General features: G+C 39.6%; 1 protein-coding gene across 1 annotated transcript; it reads left to right on the forward strand.

The window, feature by feature from the left end:
• Positions 1-16,723: 16,723 nt before the first annotated feature.
• On the forward strand, positions 16,724-18,446 carry LOC104433788 (anthocyanidin 3-O-glucosyltransferase 2). Its single transcript, XM_010046657.2, has one exon. The coding sequence runs from the start codon at positions 16,831-16,833 to the stop codon at positions 18,250-18,252; it is 1,422 nt and encodes a 473-aa protein (XP_010044959.2). The 5' UTR covers positions 16,724-16,830; the 3' UTR covers positions 18,253-18,446.
• The last annotated feature ends 3,943 nt before the right edge of the window (positions 18,447-22,389 follow it).

Below are 22,389 nucleotides of genomic sequence, written 5' to 3' on the forward strand. Positions count from 1 at the left end.
AAGGGCCCTTCTTCGTTTTTCTCTCAAGTCAAAAAAAATATAGAAGACCAAAGAGGGATTTGACTTCTGCGAGAAAAGGACACCAGCGAGACGGAGAGAAGACGTAGGAAGTGACGTGAGTGTGAGGGTAAAAAGAAGAAAAAAAGAAAAAGAAAAGAGGTTGCTGTTCATCTTCTTCGAAGGGCCACCGGCATTGCTGCGGACCACCTCTACAGTCCCCGTGCCGCCGCGCTTCCGTCCGGCGCAACCCGCAGCAGCCGCCTGCGCGTCCTCTCGCCATCGCTCAGCCCACCTCCACGGTCGCACGCGCCCCGCGACACCAGCAGCCGTGCCCAAGTCCTTCGCGACGCCCCCGCAGCACTCGAGCTTGCATCGGTCGTCATCTCCGTGAGCCTGCACCACCGGTCTCCGAGTAGCACCGCCGCCGTTCGCCTCCGTTCGGTGCCCGACAACCAGCCCCGCGCCCACGCCGCTGTTGCTCGCCTCATCCGCATCTGCATCGGAGCTCGACGCCGTGCCTCAGTCACCTCCGCGTCCCCCCCGCTCCCGACCTCGCCGCTCGCCTCAGCCCAGCACCCGGTGCCTTCGCCGCCCATCTCTGCTCACCAGACGCCGCGACCGCGAGCCCGACGCCGCCGCACCAGCCGCCCGAGGCCTCCTACCGTCCCCGCAGCACCCCACCGTTCGAAGCCCGCGACCCGACGACTTGCGGTCCGCGATCCGCGCTCCGGCCCCAGTCGTCGCCTAGCTTTGCCGGAGCTCCGACCGCGACGCCCTGCCGGACCTCCGATTAGCCACCCTTGGCCGGGTCCCACGGCTGTCAAGCCCATTTTTAAAAAATAAAAGAAGAAAAAAAGAAAAGAAAACACATTAGGTAGTTTCTTTAGTTTACTTTATTGACAGAAGTCGACTGGGAAGTGGAGAAAAGGTTTTTGTTACGTATTGATCCTTTTACAATTACACCGTATACATTTATAATGTAAGAGAGAACGAATGTGAAAAGGAAATAATATACAATGAATAATAAATTTCCTATTTGCTAAATAGATCCCACAAATTACTCTTTCTCCAATTCAATCAATCCTTGATTAGGATTACCGGCAGATCTGGATCTCGGAATCTTCGATACTATCTCCAACACTCCCCCTCAAGCTGGCGGCCCGTATATATCAAGGACACCTAGCTTGTTCAATAAGTATTTGTGTTGTCTTTGACATAGTGATTTAGTGAAGATATCTGCTGGTTGATTCATAGTCCCAATTCCTTTGGTGACAAGAATCCCTTCTCGATCTTATCTCGGGTAAAGTGGCAATCAACTTCTATATGTTTTGTTCTTTCATGAAAAACTGGATTTGCTGCTAATTTGAGTGCAGCATCATTATCACAAAACAAATAAGTTGGTCCACGACCTGTAATCCAAGATCTGAAAGTAATCCTCGTATCCGAGATCACTTCGCACGTAGTCTTTGCCATGGCTCGATACTCGATTCGGCTGATGACAATGACACGGTTGACTGTTTTCTTCGTTTTCCATGAGATTAATGACTCTCCCAATTTAATGCAAAATCCAGTAATAGATCTTCGGTCATTGGGCAAGTAGCATAATCTGTGTCGCAGAAAGCTATCATCTTCATGTTGCAATCACGAGATAGAAATATTCCAAGCCCCTGGACATCCCTTCAAATATTTCACAACCTTCAAAGCCGCATTCATATGTGACTGCTTTGGACTATGCATGAATTGACCGAGTATGTCTTGCATAACATATATCGGGCCTTGTCATGGTAAGGTATATTAATTTTCCAACAAGTCGCTGATATCCGGATGGATCCTTGAGCAAAGAATCTTCAACGAGACGAAGAAGAAGTCAAGTCATATTCACGAGAGGTTAGCTTGGTATTCTGTTCAATTGGTATGACAGCTGGTTTGCATCCAGATAATCCTACTCCAGAAATGATTTCTAGGATAAACTTCCTTTGGCTAAGGTTGATACCTTTCTCGGATCGTGCAATCTCAATACCAAGAAAATATTTGGGAGGTCCCAAATCCTTGATATGAAAAGAAGAATGCAGATATTCCTTGAATTTCGCAACATGAAGGTCGTTGTTTCCCATAACAAGTATATCATCAACATATATCAGCAAATAGATTGATGAATTACCTGAATTCCATGTAAACAGGGCATAGTCGTGCTTGGAATGACGAAATCCCGCACTAGTTAATGCAGCAGTGAATTTAGCATACCATTGCCTAGATGCTGTTTCAATCCATACGGGGACTTGCGTAGACGACACACCCGAGACTCCCCCATGCACGTAATCCTGTGGAAGTTCCATATAAATCTCTTCATCAAGATCACCATGAAGGAAAGCATTATGGACATCCATCTGATGTAGTGACCAGTTTCGAATAGCTGCAATTGAAAAGAATGAACGAACAGTGACTTCTTTAGCGACGGGAGAAAATGTCTCATGATAATCGAAACCTTCTCGTTGGGTGAATCCTTTAGCCACTAGTCGAGCTTTGTAGCGTTCAACCGAACCGTCTGCCTTAAATTTGATCTTATATACCCATTTACATCCGATTGGTTTCCGATGTGGAGGAAGCTGCACAATATCCCAAGTATGATTCTCCATCAATGCCTTGAGTTCTGATTCCATTGCGCGTTGCCATTGGGGATCACGTGACGCTTCATGGAATGAGGATGGTTCCTGCTCTTCTGAGAGACGACTGATGCAGCACATATGTCCCGGTGATAACTTAGTAAAGGAGACATATGAAGAGACAGGATACTGAGTACCTGGATATCGTGATGCAGAACAAATATAGTCCTTGGTCCATGTAGGAGGGCGAGTTTGCCGTCTAGGACGTTGAGATGGCTCAGCCACTATTTCTGTAGGCACTGGGAAAGATTCTGATGTAGTCATAGTGGGAGTCAAGACTGTAGAATCTTCATGTAATTCTGGAGATAATTCTGGTAGCTGTCTTTCAGGAGTTATTGTTTCCCGTGGAATAGTTGCACATGGTTCTGGAACAACAACTAGATATTGTGAAGGCATAGATAAATCTTCTTCACAAAGAAAAGGTCGGTTGCCTTCGATGAAGTCGATGCAGATATCATATTTTTGAATGGAAAGACATCTTCATGAAAGGTGACATCCAGCTTATAAAGAAATGCCTGTAGAAATCTCCATAACTCGATATCCTTTCTGGGCTGTAGGATAGCCCATGAAGACACATTGTGTGGCCCGAGGACCCATTTTATCCAAAGGGCCCACATTTGTTGCATAACATAAACAACCAAACACTCGAAGGTGATTATTCTCTGGTCGCTTCTTGTATAGCATTTCAAAAGGAGTTTTCCCATCTATTATCCGGCTAGGCATGCGGTTAATCAAATAAGCAGCCGTGACAACACAATCTCCCCAAAAAACTTCAGGAATGTAAGCTTGGTATTTTAATGCACGAGCTACTTCCAAAAGATGTCTATGCTTGCGTTCAACAATTCCATTCTGTTGTGGAGTGTATACGCAAGAACTTTCATGAATTATCCCATGAGAAGATAGGAATTCTGTGCAATCAGAAGTGAAAAATTCCCGCCCATTATCTGTACGAATTCGTTGCACAGATCTTTCGAATTGATTCTCAATCAAAGAGATAAACTTGGAAAGATGAGTGAATGTTTGACTTTTGGATTGCATAAGATAAACCCAAGTTCCCCGCGTAAAATCATCAACAATTGTTAGAAAATATTTGGACCCATCACGATGAAGAGTGTGATAAGGACCCCAAATGTCCATATGAAGTAGGGAAAAAGCTCTATGTGCTCGAGATGTACTTGTTGGGAAGGACGTTCGAGACGCTTAGCCGAGGACATATTGGACACTTAGAATGAGGGAAACATGCACTATGACCCAATCTTTGATGGAAAAGGAGATTTTTATTTCAACTAATAGCATTACAAGAAACGCCTTTATTTAATGATTCTAAATCTCCTTGGGAATCAATCCAGAAATACAGTCCTTGTGCAACACTACCCAAGCCCATCAGTTTCCCAGTCAAATGGTCCTGAAAGAGACAATTGTCCGAATTGAATATGGCACGACAAGAATTATCTAAGCAGACTTTGGAGACAGAGATTAGATTGAATTCAAAATTGGGAATGCATAGGACATTTCGAAGAACAAAATTTGGGCTAAGATGCACAGTTCCAATCTTTGTAACATGGGTGACATTTCCGTTTGGAAGTTGCACTGACAAGGGGGATTGTGATCCTTTGTCAATATGAGAAAATAAACGCTCATTGCATATTATATGATCACTAGCCCCTGAGTCGATTATCCATGTATTCACTGGAAAATTATTCTCCTTGTAAAGAAAAGTACCTGAAAATCCTGCACTTTTGTCTTCAATTTTCAGTTGATTCAGAATTTTCACAATATTCTGGTACTGATCCTGAGTAATTGCCTGTTGTGCTCCGTCCATCCTTTGAGCGGATACCCGATAAGCGATGATTCTTTTTCCCTTTTATTTTACTTTATCTTGTGTTTTTTTTAGTATAATTATTCTTTATTATATGATTGGAAATTCCAACATATCACCCGTTTCCGCGCCGGGATTTTTTTATTTCATCTATAAGGCCTTAGATGAAATAATTAATTAAGCGGGAATAAAATTGATATTTTGATCTTTAAGGCTTAAGATCAATTTATCATTTTTATCAGCGAAATGTTATCCCTTGATATGAATGATGTGTGATATCATTGTTTTGACTTGTCATGATCGCTTTGTTCATCTTGAAATGTATTTGGGTTATAATGTTGCATATTTTAGGGTTTACACATTTAGAATAGGAATCTTATTTCGAATTTTAAAATCAAAAATAAAAAAAAATCAAATCAATCAATTTAGGTTGCTAGATTTTTAATTTGGATTGCATGTTTAATTATTTGGCAATTATTAATTTCGAAAATTAATTAAAAAAAAACAATAAAAAATCATCATGCATATGTCATGTAGAATTAATGCATATTTTGTACGTCATTGCATATTAGGGTTAAATTGCACTTAGTTTAATTCTAGATAATATCTTTCTTAATTTATTATGAGTTTAGATATTTTGCATTTTAGGATTATCTAGGTTAAGATAATATTTTAGTTTAAATTAGGATTTGGCTTAATCTAATTCCTAATGCAAATTAAATAGAATCTTAATCTAGTTAAATAAATTTTCACATTTTTCCTAATTCCGAATTTTCATGAAAAAATACAAAAAAATGTCTTAGAATAAATTAGTTCTATTCCCTAGGATAGATTGCATTTTAGGAAAAACAAAAAATATCATTGCGTATCATTAAAAGTAGATTCATGCAATGCATGTCATTTAGATATTGTTATTAGGTCCATTTAATTAGAAATTGCATGACATTAGAATTAGGTCATTTAGTTAATACTGCATTGCATATTGCATGATTTTATTTAAGTAAAAAAAAAAAAAAAAGAAAAAGAAATTGCGTGTTAATTAGAAACCATATCCAGGATTGTTGATGTGGTTTTTAACTTAACATTGCAGATGCTTTCGTTGCTTTGAGGTAAGTTTTTGCAATTTATTTATTGTTTATCTGGGTGTTAAATTGGTGGATTGCGCACCCGCATGATCACCTCACATGTTAGGAAAATAGATTTAAAATCAATTTTAGCTGCCTGCAAAAACATTTTTTGAAAATAAAAGAATGGTACCGAAAGGGCATTAGAGAAATCTAATGTAACCAAGTCCCCGTACCCATAGTCTCTGGTTTGTAGGAGTAAAGTGAAACTCCCATTACTTTACTTGGGTTTCTAATCGACCCACCAAAAAATAGATTAGTGGTGACTCCTGATTAAAAAATCAATTGCATGTTAAGAACTTGAACTTAAGTCGCGAAATGGTATAGGCTTGGGAGAGCCCGAATTAAGTCTAGGCTTAATAATCTATTAGTCAAATTTTAGGTGGTTCACCCGAAATTTTGGTCATGACAGTATTTCCATCCTATGATTTTTTGGCGTGTGTTTCAGCGTATCTGGGACTCCAATCCATCCCGGACTGTTCTAGTGTCTTTTGTGACAATAAACCATGTTGATTCTTGTCGACCCTTTGGCGTGTTTTGAGTGGAACCGTGCAAAGGTAAAAGACAAGTTATAGAAAGTGTTCAAACAAAACAAATTGACCAGCAACCATCCCTCCTTGATCTCCAGGCACAGATGGATTCCATTTTGCTCTTGCTTCCACCTCCAGCGCTATTCTCATTCCTCCTCTTGAAAGTGTAGTGTGAAAAGCATTAGGGAATATAGCAAAATTGACCCTTCACTTGAGGAATGTAAATTTGGCTTGACCCCATATAATACGCCAAAGGATTTTCATTTTTATTTTTATTCTTTGCTTTCTGTTTATTACAAGAGGAAATCGGCGGCCTGCAGATTCATGGACCGAGTAAAAGAATAAGATGAGACAGTTTTGCAAGGAAGGTGCATTTAATGGTTGGTAGCTTGAATCCCATGTAGGCCAAAATATCGTGAGATAAATGGAACGCAATAGCGTTTAAGGAGATGACGTTTAAGAATGCACAAATAATTCAAAGAAACATAATCTCACGTAACATGATAAAGTTCATGCGGATACCAGTAGTTGTCAATTCGCAACCGTCTTATTCACAATATATATATATATATATATATATATATATCAATATTGACATATAAGTTTAATGTATGTAGTGATGTCACGTATTAATAATATTTTTATGCGTCATTCTCAATAGATCTAATTTGCATTTTAGTTAATTGATTTTAAAAATAAATATTGGTTCGTCAATGCGCATGGTGTTGTTTGGACTTTATAAAATGGGGGATAAATACTAGTACTTGGACATCAAGGAGGGATGATTGCGTTGCCGTGTTCAAAGTGGAGGAGTAGTTTTAATATGCTTGTGGCCGGCCAGGATCGGTCGGCAATCCTCGCTGGTCCTATGGGAAGGGGGGAAATTAAAAAGGAAAAGAAAAGAATATACAAATATACAAAAATTTGTGAAATACCGTCAATGCTAGTTGACAAAATTGGTTGGACCGACTAAACTAGCATAAATGGACAAGGTTTTGGGTTGAAGTGGTCAAAAATAAAATTTACTACAGAATTTGCACAATTACATTAAATTTAGAAGTTTTTTTGGTAATTCTCCCATTTATAAATGATGGCAATACATTTGCTCTAACGCCCACAGTAAGATTTTAGGTAATTTATAGAAAAATGAATCTTGGATTATGTGTTACCTCTACGTGGTTAGCCAAATGAAATATCAACTAAGGATTGCTTAGATGGAAAAGATCATAGTGACTATTTTTGTTCATTGAGTGAGAATTTGGACTATTTGTTTTGGAACATATGAAAAGTGGGGGTTAAATTTGTCCATGAACGATATAACTTCATTTCCCAATAACCTATCACTAGGAGTATAACTTGGATCCTTGGTGTCTTGTTACGAGGTAACCTCGTCAAGTTGCAAAGAGTTCGACCTCCCCTGTTGAGGCGGTCCGCTTGCCTAGTAATCCAAGTGGGCTAGCAAGACTGCATTTTTATTTATTTATTTTAACATCCTGTTGCCTACACGCCCAATACCTCCCCAATTGCTCTGCATGTATTTTTCTTCCTAGAGAGGAAGGAATACAGGAGGGTGCAGTGGGGAGTCCCACCCTTGAGAGTTCCTTCTTGTGTCATTTCTTCCTTAAGTCTTTTAAGGATTTGCTCAGGTCCGGGGTAGTCAAATTTTTCCGTGAGAAATATAACTTCATGATATTCTCTTTCGGAGATTTGGCCATTTATTAATACATCCTTTTGTATCAGCATATCTCAACTTAAATTTCCACCTTGTAATATACTTGTAACTATGCATAACTACCGCAATCAACTACCAACTTCAGACTACATTACTGTAACCTTATGCCAGCCTTTGCCCTTGCTCTAGTATTACCAGATCATTTGAAATGGCAAGTTTCACTTAAAACACATGTTGATTGTGAGATTTCTTTATTGAGATATTTTAAAAATATTAGAACCCATTGGGGCTCACTAATCAACAATAGCTCTAATACCATCCATTGAGAACATGCAACAAAAGTCCATTTCATTTCCCTAGTGAGATTGTCAACAGAGAGCCTAAATTTGAGTTTGTCATCATATCTAGGTGGATATACTTTCATTCAAGTTGATGCGTTATGAACCAATCATGATATTTATTGATGAATGCAATTTGTAAGGATTGGTGATCGATTCCATGGACCCACCCAAGAACTAGATCAGACAGGCAGTCCAATTTTTCAATGGATCTATGGAACCAATGGGCAGTTCCCGATTCCCAAAAATTAGAATCGATCTTTAGTGGGTGGTTCCCAATTCTAAAGTGAGAACGACCCACTCGAACCATGCTCACCCCTATGGGCATGGTGTTCTTTTGACTTTATAAAATGGGGAATAAATACTAGTACTTGTACATCAGGGAGGGATGATTGCGTTGCCATGTTCAAAGTGGAAGAGTAGTTTTAATATGCCTATGGCTGGCAAGGATCGAACGACATCCTCCCTGGCCCTAAGGGAAGGGGGAAAATTAAAGAAAAAAATGAATATACAAATATATACAAATTTATGAAATGCCGTCAACATTGCTGGCCAAAATTGGTAAGATGGACTAAATTGATACACATGCAAATTGTTTAAAATTGAATTAGTAAAAAAGAAGTTTATGATTGAACTAGAACAATAGGAATAGGTTTATAATTTTTTTTTTTTTGGGTAATTCTCTCATCTGTATAGGATGGCAATGCATTTGCTATAATGCCCACAGTAAGTTTTCTTGGTAATTTAGAGAAAAATGAATCTTGGATTATGGTGACTATTTTTGTTCATTGAGTGAGAGTTTATACTATTTTCTTTGGAACATACAAAAAGTTGGGGCAAAATTTGTTCACGAGAGATATAAATTCGTTTCCTGATAACTTGTAACTAGGAGTATAGCTCGGATCCTTGATTTTTGGTTACAGGGTAACCTCATTAAGTTGCGGAGAGTTCGATCTCCCAGGCGGAGGCCATTTTGCCTGCTTGGTAACTCAAGTGGACCAATAGAAGTGCATTTCTTATCTTAACATCTTGTTGCCCGCATGTCCCACACCTCTCTAATTGCTCTCCATATATTTTTCTTCCCAGGGAGGAGGGAATATGGGAGTGTGCAGTGGGGAGTACCACCCATCGGGGACTCTTCCCTTTGTCATTTCTCCTTTAAGCTTTTTAAAGATGCGCTCAGGTCCAAGGAGGTCAAATTTGTCCGTGGAAAATATAACTTCATGATACTCTCTTTTGGGGATTTGGCCCTTTATCTATGCATCCTTCTGTATCAGCATATCTTAACTGAAATTTTCATGTAGTATTGTACCCGTAACTATGCACAGCTACCACGATTAACGCGTTCCAAATGGTGGTGGAGCTTGGCCTCGCGGCAGAGATCAAGATGGATTATCGGAGAGATCTCGTCAGAGGTAGTGACGGCATCATGACGGCGGACGAGATAGAGGGAGGGATAAGAAGGGTAATGGAGGGCAAGTAGGCCAAGGAGAGGAGGAACGAGGTGAACGAGGTGAAGGAGGTGAGCGAGAAAAGCGGGAAGGCTTTCATGGAGGGTGTCTCTTCCTACCTGTCTTTGGGTCGATTCATCAAGGATGTATAGAGTCAGTGAGCGTCCATTTAGCTTTCATCAAGGATGTCTGGAGTCAGTGAGCGTCCATTTAGCTTAGGAGGCTATTGGTATTTCCATCCTATGATTTTTTGGCGTGTGTTTCAGCGTATCTGGGACTCCAATCCATCCCGGACTGTTCTAGTGTCTTTTGTGACAATAAACCATGTTGATTCTTGTCGACCCTTTGGTGTGTTTTGAGTGGAACCGTGCAAAGGGAAAAGACAAGTTATAGAAAGTGTTCAAACAAAACAAATTGACCGGCAACCATCCCTCCTTGATCTCCAGGCATAGATGGATTCCATTTTGCTCTTGCTTCCACCTCCAGCGCCATTCTCATTCCTGCTCTTGAAAGTGTAGTGTGAAAATCATTAGGGAATATAGCAAAATTGACCCTTCACTTGAGGAATGTAAATTTGGCTTGACCCCATATAATACGCCAAAGGATTTTCATTTTTATTTTTATTCTTTGCTTTCTGTTTATTACAAGAGGAAATCGGCGGCCTGCAGATTCATGGACCGAGTAAAAGAATAAGATGAGACAGTTTTGCAAGGAAGGTGCATTTAATGGTTGGTAGCTTGAATCCCATGTAGGCCAAAATATAGTGAGATAAATGGAACGCAATAGCGTTTAAGGAGAGGACGTTTAAGAATGCACAAATAATTCAAAGAAACATAATCTCACGTAACATGATAAAGTTCATGCGGATACCAGTAGTTGTTAATTCGCAACCGTCTTATTCACAATATATATATATATATCAATATTGACATATAAGTTTAATGTATGTAGTGATGTCACGTTTTAATAATATTTTTATGCGTCATTCTCAATAGATCTAATTTGCATTTTAGTTAATTGATTTTAAAAATAAATATTGGTTCGTCAATGCGCATGGTGTTGTTTGGACTTTATAAAATGGGGGATAAATACTAGTACTTGGACATCAAGGAGGGATGATTGCGTTGCCGTGTTCAAAGTGGAGGAGTAGTTTTAATATGCTTGTGGCCGGCCAGGATCGGTCGGCAATCCTCGCTGGTCCTTTGGGAAGGGGGAAAATTAAAAGGAAAAGAAAATAATATAAAAATATATAAAAATTTGTGAAATTCCATCAATGCTAGTTGACCAAATTGGTTGGACCGACTAAACTGGCATAAATGGACAAGGTTTTGGGTTGAAGTGGTCAAAAATAAACTTTACTACTGAATTGGCACAATTACATTAAATTTAGAACTTTTTTTTTTTTTTTTTGGTATTTCTACCATTTATAAATGATGGTAATACATTTGCTCTAACGCCCACCGTAAGATTTTAGGTAATTTATAGAAAAATGAATCTTGGATTATGTGTACCTCTACGTGGTTAGCCAAATGAAATATCAACTAAGGATTGCTTAGATGGAAAAGATCATAGTGACTATTTTTGTTCATTGAGTGAGAATTTGGACTATTTGCTTTGGAACATATGAAAAGTGGGGGTTAAATTTGTCCATGAAAGATATAACTTCATTTCCCGATAACCTATCACTAGGAGTATAGCTTGTATCCTTGGTGTCTTGTTATGAGGTAACCTCGTCAGGTTGCAAAGAGTTTGACCTCCCCTGTTGAGGCCGTCCGCTTGCCTAGTAATCCAAGTGGGCTAACAAGACTGTGTTTTTTTATTTTAACATCCTGTTGCCTACATGCCCAATACCTCCCCAATTGCTCTCCATGTATTTTTCTTGCTAGAGAGGAAGGAATACAGGAGTGTGCAGTGGGGAGTCCCACCCCTCGAGAGTTCCTTTTCGTGTCATTTCTTCCTTAAGTCTTTTAAGGATTTGCTCAGGCCAGGGTAGTCAAATTTGTCTGTGAAAAATATAACTTCATGATATTCTCTTTTGGAGATTTGGCCATTTATTAATACATCCTTTTGTATCAGCATATCTCAACTTAAATTTCCACCTTGTAATATACTTGTAACTATGCATAACTACCGCAATCAACTACCAACTTTAAACTACATTACTGTAACCTTATGCCAGCCTTTGCGCTTGCTCTAGTATCACCAGATGATTCGAAATGGCAATTTTCACTTAAAACACATGTTGATTGTGAGATTTCTTTATTGAGATATTTTAAAAATATTGGAACCCATTGGGGCTCACTAACCAACAATAGCTCTAATACTATCCATTGAGAACGTGCAGCAAAAGTCCAATTCATTTCCCTAGTGAGATTGTCAAGAGAGAGCCTAAATTTGAGTTTGTCATCATATCTAGGTGGATATACTTTCATTCAAGTTGATGCATGATGAACCGATCATGACATACCAACAACTCCAAATCACATCAAATCTCTCATATATAATTTCTCTTAACAAAATTCACACATGCTCCTACCGTGACCCTCTTGAAGTGAACTCCAAGGAAGTTTGATGGATTGCTAAGAGAGTGCAAAAACCTTCTTATGAGGTGGTGCTTACACTTCGCACAAACTCTCTGAAACTCTACCGATCACGGCTTGATTTTTCATTAATTATTTCATTTCATTTTTAATCAGATGTCGCCTCTTTCCTAATCTAAGACTGGTTAGGAGTCAAGTAAGATGCAGGAGACAACCCACTTTACTTTTGCAAGCCAAAGGTGAAAAATATCCTCTAAGATCCGGCTAAATAAAGACAAAGATCAAGAGGACTTGATTAAGGTAGATTTGTCTAATGCTTCTTGTTAATACCTTTTTCTCTTTTGTGAAAAAACAATTCATGTCATATTTCCAGTTTTATTCCCTAATATTCATCTAACAATCCATGCATAAATGCTCCAGTATTATAAATTAAGTCAATCAGTAATAATAACAGGTAAAGGGCCAGAAAATACCGGAGCCATTTCGGGTACCATTATGCATCGTCTTATTCTAGGACAGGACACCGTGAGATATAAATGAAAATAAACATGCATCAAATATATATTTCTTAATCTAAATGATGATGATGCATTCTAAAATTGACAAAAATGAAACTAATAATATAAAAAAGAAAACTAAAGCAATCCTGCTGTCCAGACTGAGACAACGGACGTTCAGCCCGTTCTTGTGCTCTAAAACGGGCCTAAACCATGCTACAAAAACCACAATAATCCTAGAACGTTTCTACATCAATTATGAAAGCGAGTACGAGTGAAAAATCATGTAAACCAATTCAAATTACAAAAGAAATGATGAACTAAATATCAACATTGAAATAAATTTAAACAGTGCGTGATGTGACATCAATTGCTAGATATTCATGAGAAAACATCAGACTAAGATCAAAGGCAATGAGAATTTGTTCAAATTAAACCATATTCAAGATAAGTTGCTCTGTGTTTTCGATTTGGATTGTGAGCACATCGAGGGATCAACACTCAGATCAAACCAAAGTAAAACATTAGTCGGCTCACACAATCAAATTAGTCGTAAGATGGAAACGGAAGTTTGGGGTCTTAACACGATAAACACCACGGATGCCAACCTGTTTCCATCAAATGCTCCGACGAACTCTAGCAAATGATGCGGCAATAAGAGTTTGTCGCTAGTCGTACACAAATGAACAAAGTGTGTGTGTGTGTGTGTGTGTGTGTGTGTGTGTGTGTGTGTGTGTGTGTTTGCCCTGGCCTATCATGCCTCAAATGGAATCTGATGTATCTGGCCCCAGCACATCCACACCTCACAGGAAGAGAGTCGAAGTCGCCAAAGAAAATTTGGAAAAGATCCAGCTTGCTTTTCTACAGCTAAAAAGGGCAAGACCTGTAGTGCTCTCTCGGGAACACAATGATGAAGATTTCACCTCATCATAAAGTAATATTGTGAATCTATAGTATAAGAAAGTTTAGGAGGGGAGTTTACCCCATGTCAATCCTAGGGCATACCAATGCTATTTGAACCTAGACATGATGGGTGCAGAGTTTGAATCTCGCCAGTTGAACCAACCAATCTTCGGTAACAAAAAATATTTTTCTATCGTTCGTGAAAATAATCAGACATAAATTATTGCCAATAATGAAAGCATTTCTTGTGAACTAATTATTTGAATTGATATAAATGATATTTTTAAAAAATTATTAATTTTTCGTGAAATAAAAGCAACATCAAACAAAGTCCAAATTCCACCGTTTCTTTAGTTCGGTGTACTTTTGTTTGCCCCTTGCTTGACAGATTCTTTTGCTTTTATTTTTTATTCTGTCTTGAGCGTGCGGCCTTTCCTTGCTCCATGCTTGCTTGTGTTTTATACTGCGAGTTCACCGTATTCTTCTTTGTTTTTTCTTCTGTTTTGTCTTCCTCAGGCCCGATGTATGCCCCTCGTAGTCAACCTTGAATATATCCCATATACCCAAGAATATCTTGCCGAATTTAACCGTGAAAAGCCACGTTCAAATCGAGAATCCTAGTCAAGTTTTTCCTCCGTTCCTTTCTGTTTTGGCCAGATTCGCATTTCCTGTATGGTACTAGCGCTAAATATTCTTATCTTGCCGTCGTTTTCTTTCCGAAATGTAACCAACCCCACATATGCATCGCACACGTACTCATCCGGCCAAGCAAGAATTTTGGATAGAGATCGAGCTCAACCGGGCTCGGTCCTGAAAATTTAAATGACCTCAAGGCCCCCTTCTTCTAAATTCCAGCTGATTTCGCATGTCAGGCCAATTTGAATACAATTTACAGTCGGATGCAGACATGTTATCCATAAGCAAAATGACTCTAGTATCTAAAATCTGGAAAAATGCAGTATAGAACATGACCTCAAAATTCTGCCATGTCAATCTTTTTTTAGGATATGTGCACTAAAAGTCTTAAAACTTGTCATGAAGTGTGCAATTAAATCATAAAACTTGTCAAATTGACAATCAAATCCTTATGTTAACTTTGTTCAATTTAGCTAACGAAAAATGCTGACGTATCTTATTTTATTACTTTCTTAGACACATGGCAATGACATGGTGCCCTCTAAGCACCACATCAGAAAAATTTAAAGAAATACAAACAAAAATAGATTAAAAAAATAAAAAGATGATAATAATAAATAAATAAATAAATAAACTCACCCACAGCTTGGTGAAGCCCTCACCAGTTGCCGCTACCATAGCCGTTGGAAAGGGCTGGCGGTGGTCGTCTAGGCCTTTCCAAAGTTCAGTGACCCTCATGGGCCCCGGGCGAGGGCCAATGGCCCTTGCTTAGATCTACAGGAAGGGTTGTACGCTCCCCAAACCTAGGCTAGCAGGCCCTTGTTGGGGGTTGCCAAAGGCTTGCTCAAGGAGGGTCGCCGAGCGATCTCCGTTGGCCCTTCCCGATGACGGTGGTGGCAGCCATCGACAAGGGCTTAGCCAAGCTATGGATGAGTTTGGTTTTTTTTTTTTTTTTTTTTTTTTTTTTTTTTTTAATTAGTTTTTTATTTGTTAATCTATTTTTTTTGTATTTTTTAATTTTTTTGGATGTGGTGTTTAGTGGGCACCATATATCTTAAGAAAGTAATAAAATAATATACGTCAATATTTTTCGTTAATTAAACTGGACGGAGTTAACATAATGACTCGATTGAATTAATTTGACAAATTTTGGGACTCAATTACACTTTTTATAAGTTCTTAGACACTTTTACGAGAGATCCTTAGGCGATAATTACAGGTCAACAGCTTCTGGCTGTCCTCAAACCTTTCCCACCTTTTCGAATTCGCAGTAAGTTTGCCCACATGAATGTACGAGCCCTTGTTCGGAATCTTAGAGATCACATCTTCAAGTAAAAAAATGTAGGATAAAGGCTATCTTTCCTACTCTATCCGCCAATCCTTACTGCCTTTATCTTATCCTATCTTCGTTTTACTATCAATATTGGTCTAAATAATCTAAAGATTATATAATAACTTCTTGATCTATCGTGATGAGCCGTTATATAAATCACTCTATTTTCAACGTGAAAATAGCTTCTCGAATGCATAAGATACATATGAGCTTAATACACTTCATCCTTTAAATCTTGTTTGTCTCACATTCAACCCACTAACATTATTTATGTTAAATTAATATCTCAAGTTTGAAATGTGCACAAGACACAACCTGATTGGATGATGTAAACTAGTCCATGTTAGATGAGTTGTCAATGAAAGAGTCCTAATTGGACTTTGATTTTTTTATTTATTTTTCCTTTCTTTGAAATAATAGTCTTGATTACTTGGGTAGTGAATTCAAATAAAGAAGTAACTTAAATAAGGAAAGATGTCGCCTACTTGTAGAGCAAGGGTTTGACCGATCAACGATTGACATCCTTCGTACAGTAAAAGAATATATACACACACAAACATACATAGAATGCTATGGTCAGAGGGCATGTGAGGTAAGAGAAAAATAAAAGGACGTGGATTTTGCTTTTATTTTCTCCTCCAGCGACAGCCGCACAGCTGACGCACAACGGGGGACTTCCTTGAGCCACCAAGCTCCGAACAGCGATTTTTGCAAAGTATTCTACACTCGAATTGTGACGTTTTCTTTGTAGAAACATAAATGTTTTGCTCAGTGAGGTAATTCTCTGAGTCTAAACACTGTGGATTTGGCCGTAATCTATATGTAAGTGATTATAACTCTAAAATTCTCTAATTAATTAGTGGAGTACTTGTCGTTCGTTCTACCCATGGAGTAAGTATCGATATTTGGATCAAACTAAGTAAATCTCAAATGTTCTTTAATTATTTTTCATTTATTTTTTAGCAATTTTCGCATTGACTTAATTGGATGCATCGGTTGACGTGAGCCGGGGTGGTTTTAGAATTTCTCGTGGAGTAAACCAACACCAAGCAATATCCAAACTTAAAATCCAACAAACGCAAGTCAAACTAGAGGGCGATTTCGACCAAGGAAAAGTGAACCAGGCAGTGACGCAGACCTCAACCAGCACGACGTCGTCACCTCTTCCTATAAATCAATCCCCATCTCCTTGGCTGCTTCCTTCATTCCCCCTAACTGAAGACTCACAAATTGAGATCTATAAGAGCCTCCACCTCGTTATCATCTTCGCAACCGAGTGAACTCAGTTAGGAAAAGAAGAATTTTCGAAGGCATTGACGTCATCATGAGTGCTAAATCCGAGCTCGTGTTCATCCCATTTGCGGGCCCTGGCCACCTGGTGTCGATGGTGGAGATGGCCAAGCTCCTCGTCGACCGTGATGATCGGCTCTCCATCACCGTCCTCATCATGAAGTTCCCCTTCGAATCGGAGATTGATTCCTACATCGAGTCGCTCACTGCCTCCGTGGCTGCCCACATCCGCTTCGTCCTCCTCCCTAGGCGAAGCCACTCCCTGAGAACGTCTCCCGTGGCCTTCATCTATCACTTTATGGAGAGCTACAAAGCCGACGTTCGAGAAGCCGTCGCTGAGCTCTCTGCCTGCGGCTCGCCACAGCTTGCTGGGCTTGTCCTCGACATGTTTTGCACCTCAATGATTGATGTGGCTGTTGAGTTCGGCGTCCCTTCCTACATTTTCTTCCCATCAGGCGCGGCGATCCTTGGAGTCATGTTGCACTTCCAGTCTCTCCAAGGCGAGCAACACATGGACCCGACCAGGCTCAAGGGCTCTGATGCCGAGCTGGACTTTCCGTGCTTAGCTAACCCGCTGCCTGCCGCCAAGTTCTTGCCCTTGGCAGTGTTTATGGAAGAAGACTGCCGGATATTCTTGGAGCTCCCCCTGAGGTATAGGGAAACCAAGGGAATTTTGGTAAATACGTTCGCTGAGCTCGAACCGCACGCTATGGAAGTCCTGGCCAGCCTAGGAGCACCCGTGGTGTACTCCGTGGGCCCCATACTAAACATCAAGGTTGAGAGCAAAAAGGGTTTCGAGATCCTGGACTGGCTCGACCAGCAGCCAGATGCGTCAGTGGTGTTCCTGTGCTTCGGGAGCGGGGGGTACTTCGACTTGCACCAGACAAAAGAGATTGCCCACGCGTTGGAGCGGAGCAGGTACCGCTTCCTGTGGTCCCTACGACAGCCTCCGGCGAAGGGCAAGCTGGAAGCCCTCCGGGACTACGCAGATCCCGCAAAGGTCCTGCCCGAGGGTTTTCTTAATAGGACAGCGGGGGTTGGGAGAGTGATCGGGTGGGCCCCACAGGTCGCAATCTTGGCCCACCCAGCCATCGGAGGGTTTGTGTCTCACTGCGGGTGGAACTCCGCCCTAGAAAGCATATGGTTTGGCATGCCGGTCGCCGCATGGCCCCAATATGCGGAGCAACATTTCAACGCATTCCACTTGGTGGTGGAGCTCGGTCTCGCGGCGGAGATCAAGATGGATTATCGAAGAGATCTGGTCAAAGGTAGTGACGATGTCGTGATGGCAAATGAAATAGAGAGAGGTATAAGGAAGTTAATGGAGGGCGAGGAGGCTAGGGAGAGGAGGAAGAAGGTGAAGGAAGTGAGCGAGAAGAGTAGGAAGGCTTTGATGGAGGGTGGCTCTTCTTACTTGTCTTTGGCTCGCTTCATCGAGGATGTTTGCAGTCAATGAGCCTTCATTTAGCTAGGAGAGAGGGTTGGCTGGTAGGTTGAAAATCATTAAATGTGTGGAAATCTTTGGTGAAAATCATGTTTTAAATTAAACAAGCCCTTAGGGCTCTACCTTAGAATCTTAATTGTTCTAAGAGACAAATGCCCTTGATTGCGTAATATTGATACATTAATTCTGGCCTTTTTTTTAGTCTAGTTAGGGGTAGCATTTATCTTTTCTTTAATGTTAAGTATTTCATATCCCATGCAATCTATTTAATGCTTTCTTTTGATGGATGATAATTATGTTAATGATTATGCACCTACATAATCGCCTCACATGTTAATTAATAGATATAAAATAAATCTAAACTTCCTAACAAAAAAAAGAAGGATCTCTTTCTTTAAATTGAACAAGTTTAGGTATCGAAAGGACACTAACTTGTTAATTAGTGTAATCAAGTCATTGATCCTAGATTTTCTAGTTGTATAGGAAGTGAGGTACACTCCCATACCTTACTTAATTTCTAGTCGATCTTAAAAAGTTAGTGGCGACTCATTTTTTATAAAATTTTCATACTCTCAATTTGAATATCCAAAATGGGCTTGGGAGAGCCTGTGCCTAATTATTGGCCAGAGACTTGTCCTTTAAGCAATACTCCTAAACCTATTCCCTTCCCCAAGGGTAGGTAGCGACATAATCCGTGTTGATTTTCATCAACCCTTGACGTGTTTTATGTTGAATCAGTCAATTTGGGTTTGGCCCATGAGCTATAATCACCTAAGGTAACGACGAATATAGAATGTGTTCATCATTGTTAAAATCCCATATGGTAGATTTTCGTGTCTCTTCCTGCCTGTGTTTGGGTCAATTCATTGAGGATGTCTGGAGTCAGTGAGTGTCCAATTAGCTTAGGAGGCTGTTGGTATTTTGATTCTATGATTACTTGGCGCGTGTTTCAGCGTATCTGGGACTCCAATCCATCCGGACTGTTCCAGTGTCTTTTGTGACTATAAACCATGTTGATTCTTGTCGACCCTTTGGCGTGTCTTGTGTGGGAACGGTGCAGAGTTAAAAGACAAGTTATAGAAACCGGCAACCATCCCTCCTTGATCTCCAAGTAAAGATGGATTCCACTTTGTTCTTGCTGTCACATCCAATGCTATTATCATTCCTGCTTTTGAAAGTCTAGTATGAAAATCATTAGGGAATATAGCAAAATTGAACCTTCACTTGAGGAATGTAAATTTTGTTTGACCTCATACGGAACGCCAAAGGATTTTCAATTTTTTTAAATTTGCTTTCTGTTTATTACAAGAGGAAACCGGCGACCTGCAGATTCATGAACCGAGTAAAATAATAAGATGAGACAGTTTTGCAAGGAGCGCTGCATTTAATGGTTGGTAGCTCGAATCCCATGTGGCCCAACATCTCGTGAGATAAATAGAATGCAATAGAGTTTAAGGAGATGACGTTTAAGACTGCACAAATAATTCATAGAACATAATCTCACGTAACATGATACAATTAAAGCGGATGCCAGTAGTTATTGCTTCTCGACCATCTTATTCACAAAAAATAAAAAATAAATAAATCAATATTGACATATAAGTTCAATGTATGTCGTGATGTGGCATATTAATAATATTTTTATGCATCATTCTCAATAGATCTAATTTTGTATTTTAGTAAATTCTTTTTAAAAATAAATATTGGTCCGTCAATGTACATGGTGTTTTTTTTTTACTTTATAAAACGGAGGATACATAATACCGGTACTTGGACATCAAGGAGGGACGGTTGCGTTGGGGTGTTCAAAGAGGAGTAGTTTTGAATGTTCCTGTGGCTAACAAGGATCAGCCGACAATCCCCACTAGCCCTATGGGAAGGGTGAAAATTAAAAAAAAGAAAAGAAAAATATATTAAAAATGTAATAAAAAATTGTGAAATGCCGTCAATGCTAGCTAGCCAAAATTAGCCGAATAAACTAAACTAGCATAAGTACAAAAGGTTTAAGATTGAAATGGTTAAAAAAATTATGACATAATTAGCACAATTATAATATATTTATAATTTTTTTTTTGTAATTCTCCCATTTATATACGATGGCAATACATTTGCTATAACTCCCACAATAAGATTTCTAGTAATTTAGAGAAAAATTAATCTTGGATAATGTGTCACCTCTATGTGGTTAGCCATATCGAATGTCACCTAAGGATTGATTAGATGGAAAAGATCACGGTGACTATTTTTGTTCATTGAGTGAGAGTTTGTACTATTTTCTTTGGAACATATGAAAAGTGGGGGTCAATTTTGTCCATCAGAGATATAACTTCATTTCCCGATAACCTATAACCAAGATTACAACTCAGATCCTTGATTTTTGATTACAAGGTAACCTCATCAAGTTGTAGAGAGTTTGACCTCCCATGTCGAGGTGGCCTTGCTTGCTTGATAATCCAAGTGGGTTAACAGGACTGCCTTCCTTATATTATCGTCTTGTTGCCCACATTCCCACCACCTATCCAATTGCTCTTAATATATTTTTCTTCTTGGAGAAGAGCGAATACGGGAGTGTGCAGCGGTCTCACCCTTGGGGGTTCTTGATATTGCTAGTATGAGTACCTAGAGGGGGGTGAATATGTATATAAAATATTTTTCTTCAATGATTGCACAATACTAGACAGTAGAAGGAAACGTTAATCAAAGTAAGACTGAGAGAAGAGAAAATTGAACACGCGGTTTATAGTGGTTCGGCTTATATCAAGCCTACGTCCACTCTTCTTCACTGACAGCCTATTGGTTGGATTCCACTATGAACAAAAGAGAAGTTACAGCACAGCTTTGCCTTGATTCCACAGTGTAGATGTTCTACCACACCTCCTCAAGATTTCTCACAAATATAGACTCTCTTTTGTATACAAGTATTCGCTCAAATGATTTGTCTAAACAAAAAGGAGCTTCAGACTTTGGAATTCTTCTATCGTGCACGCCTTGAACAACTAAGACAGTCTTCCTTATATACTCCTTTATGCCATCATACCCGTTGGCACTTACCAAAGGAATTCCTCCAATCTACCCATTGGACGGAATCAATTAGGAAGATTATTCAAGCTATTAAAGGAACGTATTGATAGCCCATCAATCCTGTTCGCCCATACAATCGGGATCTCGGTTTCCATAGCGAGAACCTTCCAATAATATTTAGGCAATCACCGGATCTTCAATTATCAAGTCAATCTTCGATCAATCAAAGGACTCTGTTATGTCTTCTCCAGCCACGAGATCTTCTCCAGTTGATAAGGTTAAATCCTTAACGAAACATCCAGTTCTGGATAACCTTTCTTCAATGGATTAGAGACTGTCAATGAGGATAGACTTTGAGTCTTGAGTCTGGCTGTCCGGAGGTCTTCAGACTTTAAACAGCAGAGTCTGCAAGTCTTCAGACTAGACTGATAGAAACGTTTTGTCAACTTCAAAACACTTTAAGAAGATTTCTCCAACAGTTCTTTCCCCTGTTATTTCTTTCTTAAGCCTTTTAAGGACTTGCTCATGTCCAAGGAGGTAAAATTTGTCTATGAGAGATATAACTTCATGATATTCTCTTTTGGGGATTTGGCCCTTTATCTATGCATCTTTTTATATCAACATATCTCAACTTAAATTTTCATGTTGTAATGTAATCGTAACTATGCACAACTACCGCGATCAACGCATTCCAACTGGTGGTGGAGCTAGGTCTCTCGGCAAAGATCGAGATGTATTAACGGAGAGATCTTGTCAAAGTAGTGACGCATTATATCTGGAGTCAACGCAGAGTTCAACACGTTCCAACTAATGGTGGAGGTTGGCCTCTCGGTAGAGATCAAGATGGATTGTTAAAGAGATCTCGTCAAAGGTAGTGATGGCATCATGAAGGCAGATGAGATAGAGGAAGGGATAAGAAGGTTAATGGAGGGCAAGGAGGCCGGGGAGAGGAGGAAGAAGGTGAAAGAGGTGAGCTAGAAGAGCGGTAAGGCTTTGATGGAGGGTGGCTCTTGCTACCTATCTTTGGGTCGTATCGCTGAGGATGTCTGGAGTTAGTGAGCATCCATTTAGCTTAGGAGGCTGTTGGTATTTTGATTATGTGATTACTTGGCATGTGTGTTTCAGCAT

Source organism: Eucalyptus grandis, chromosome 1 (genome assembly GCF_016545825.1).
Source record: "Eucalyptus grandis isolate ANBG69807.140 chromosome 1, ASM1654582v1, whole genome shotgun sequence".
NCBI lineage: Eukaryota > Viridiplantae > Streptophyta > Magnoliopsida > Myrtales > Myrtaceae > Eucalyptus > Eucalyptus grandis.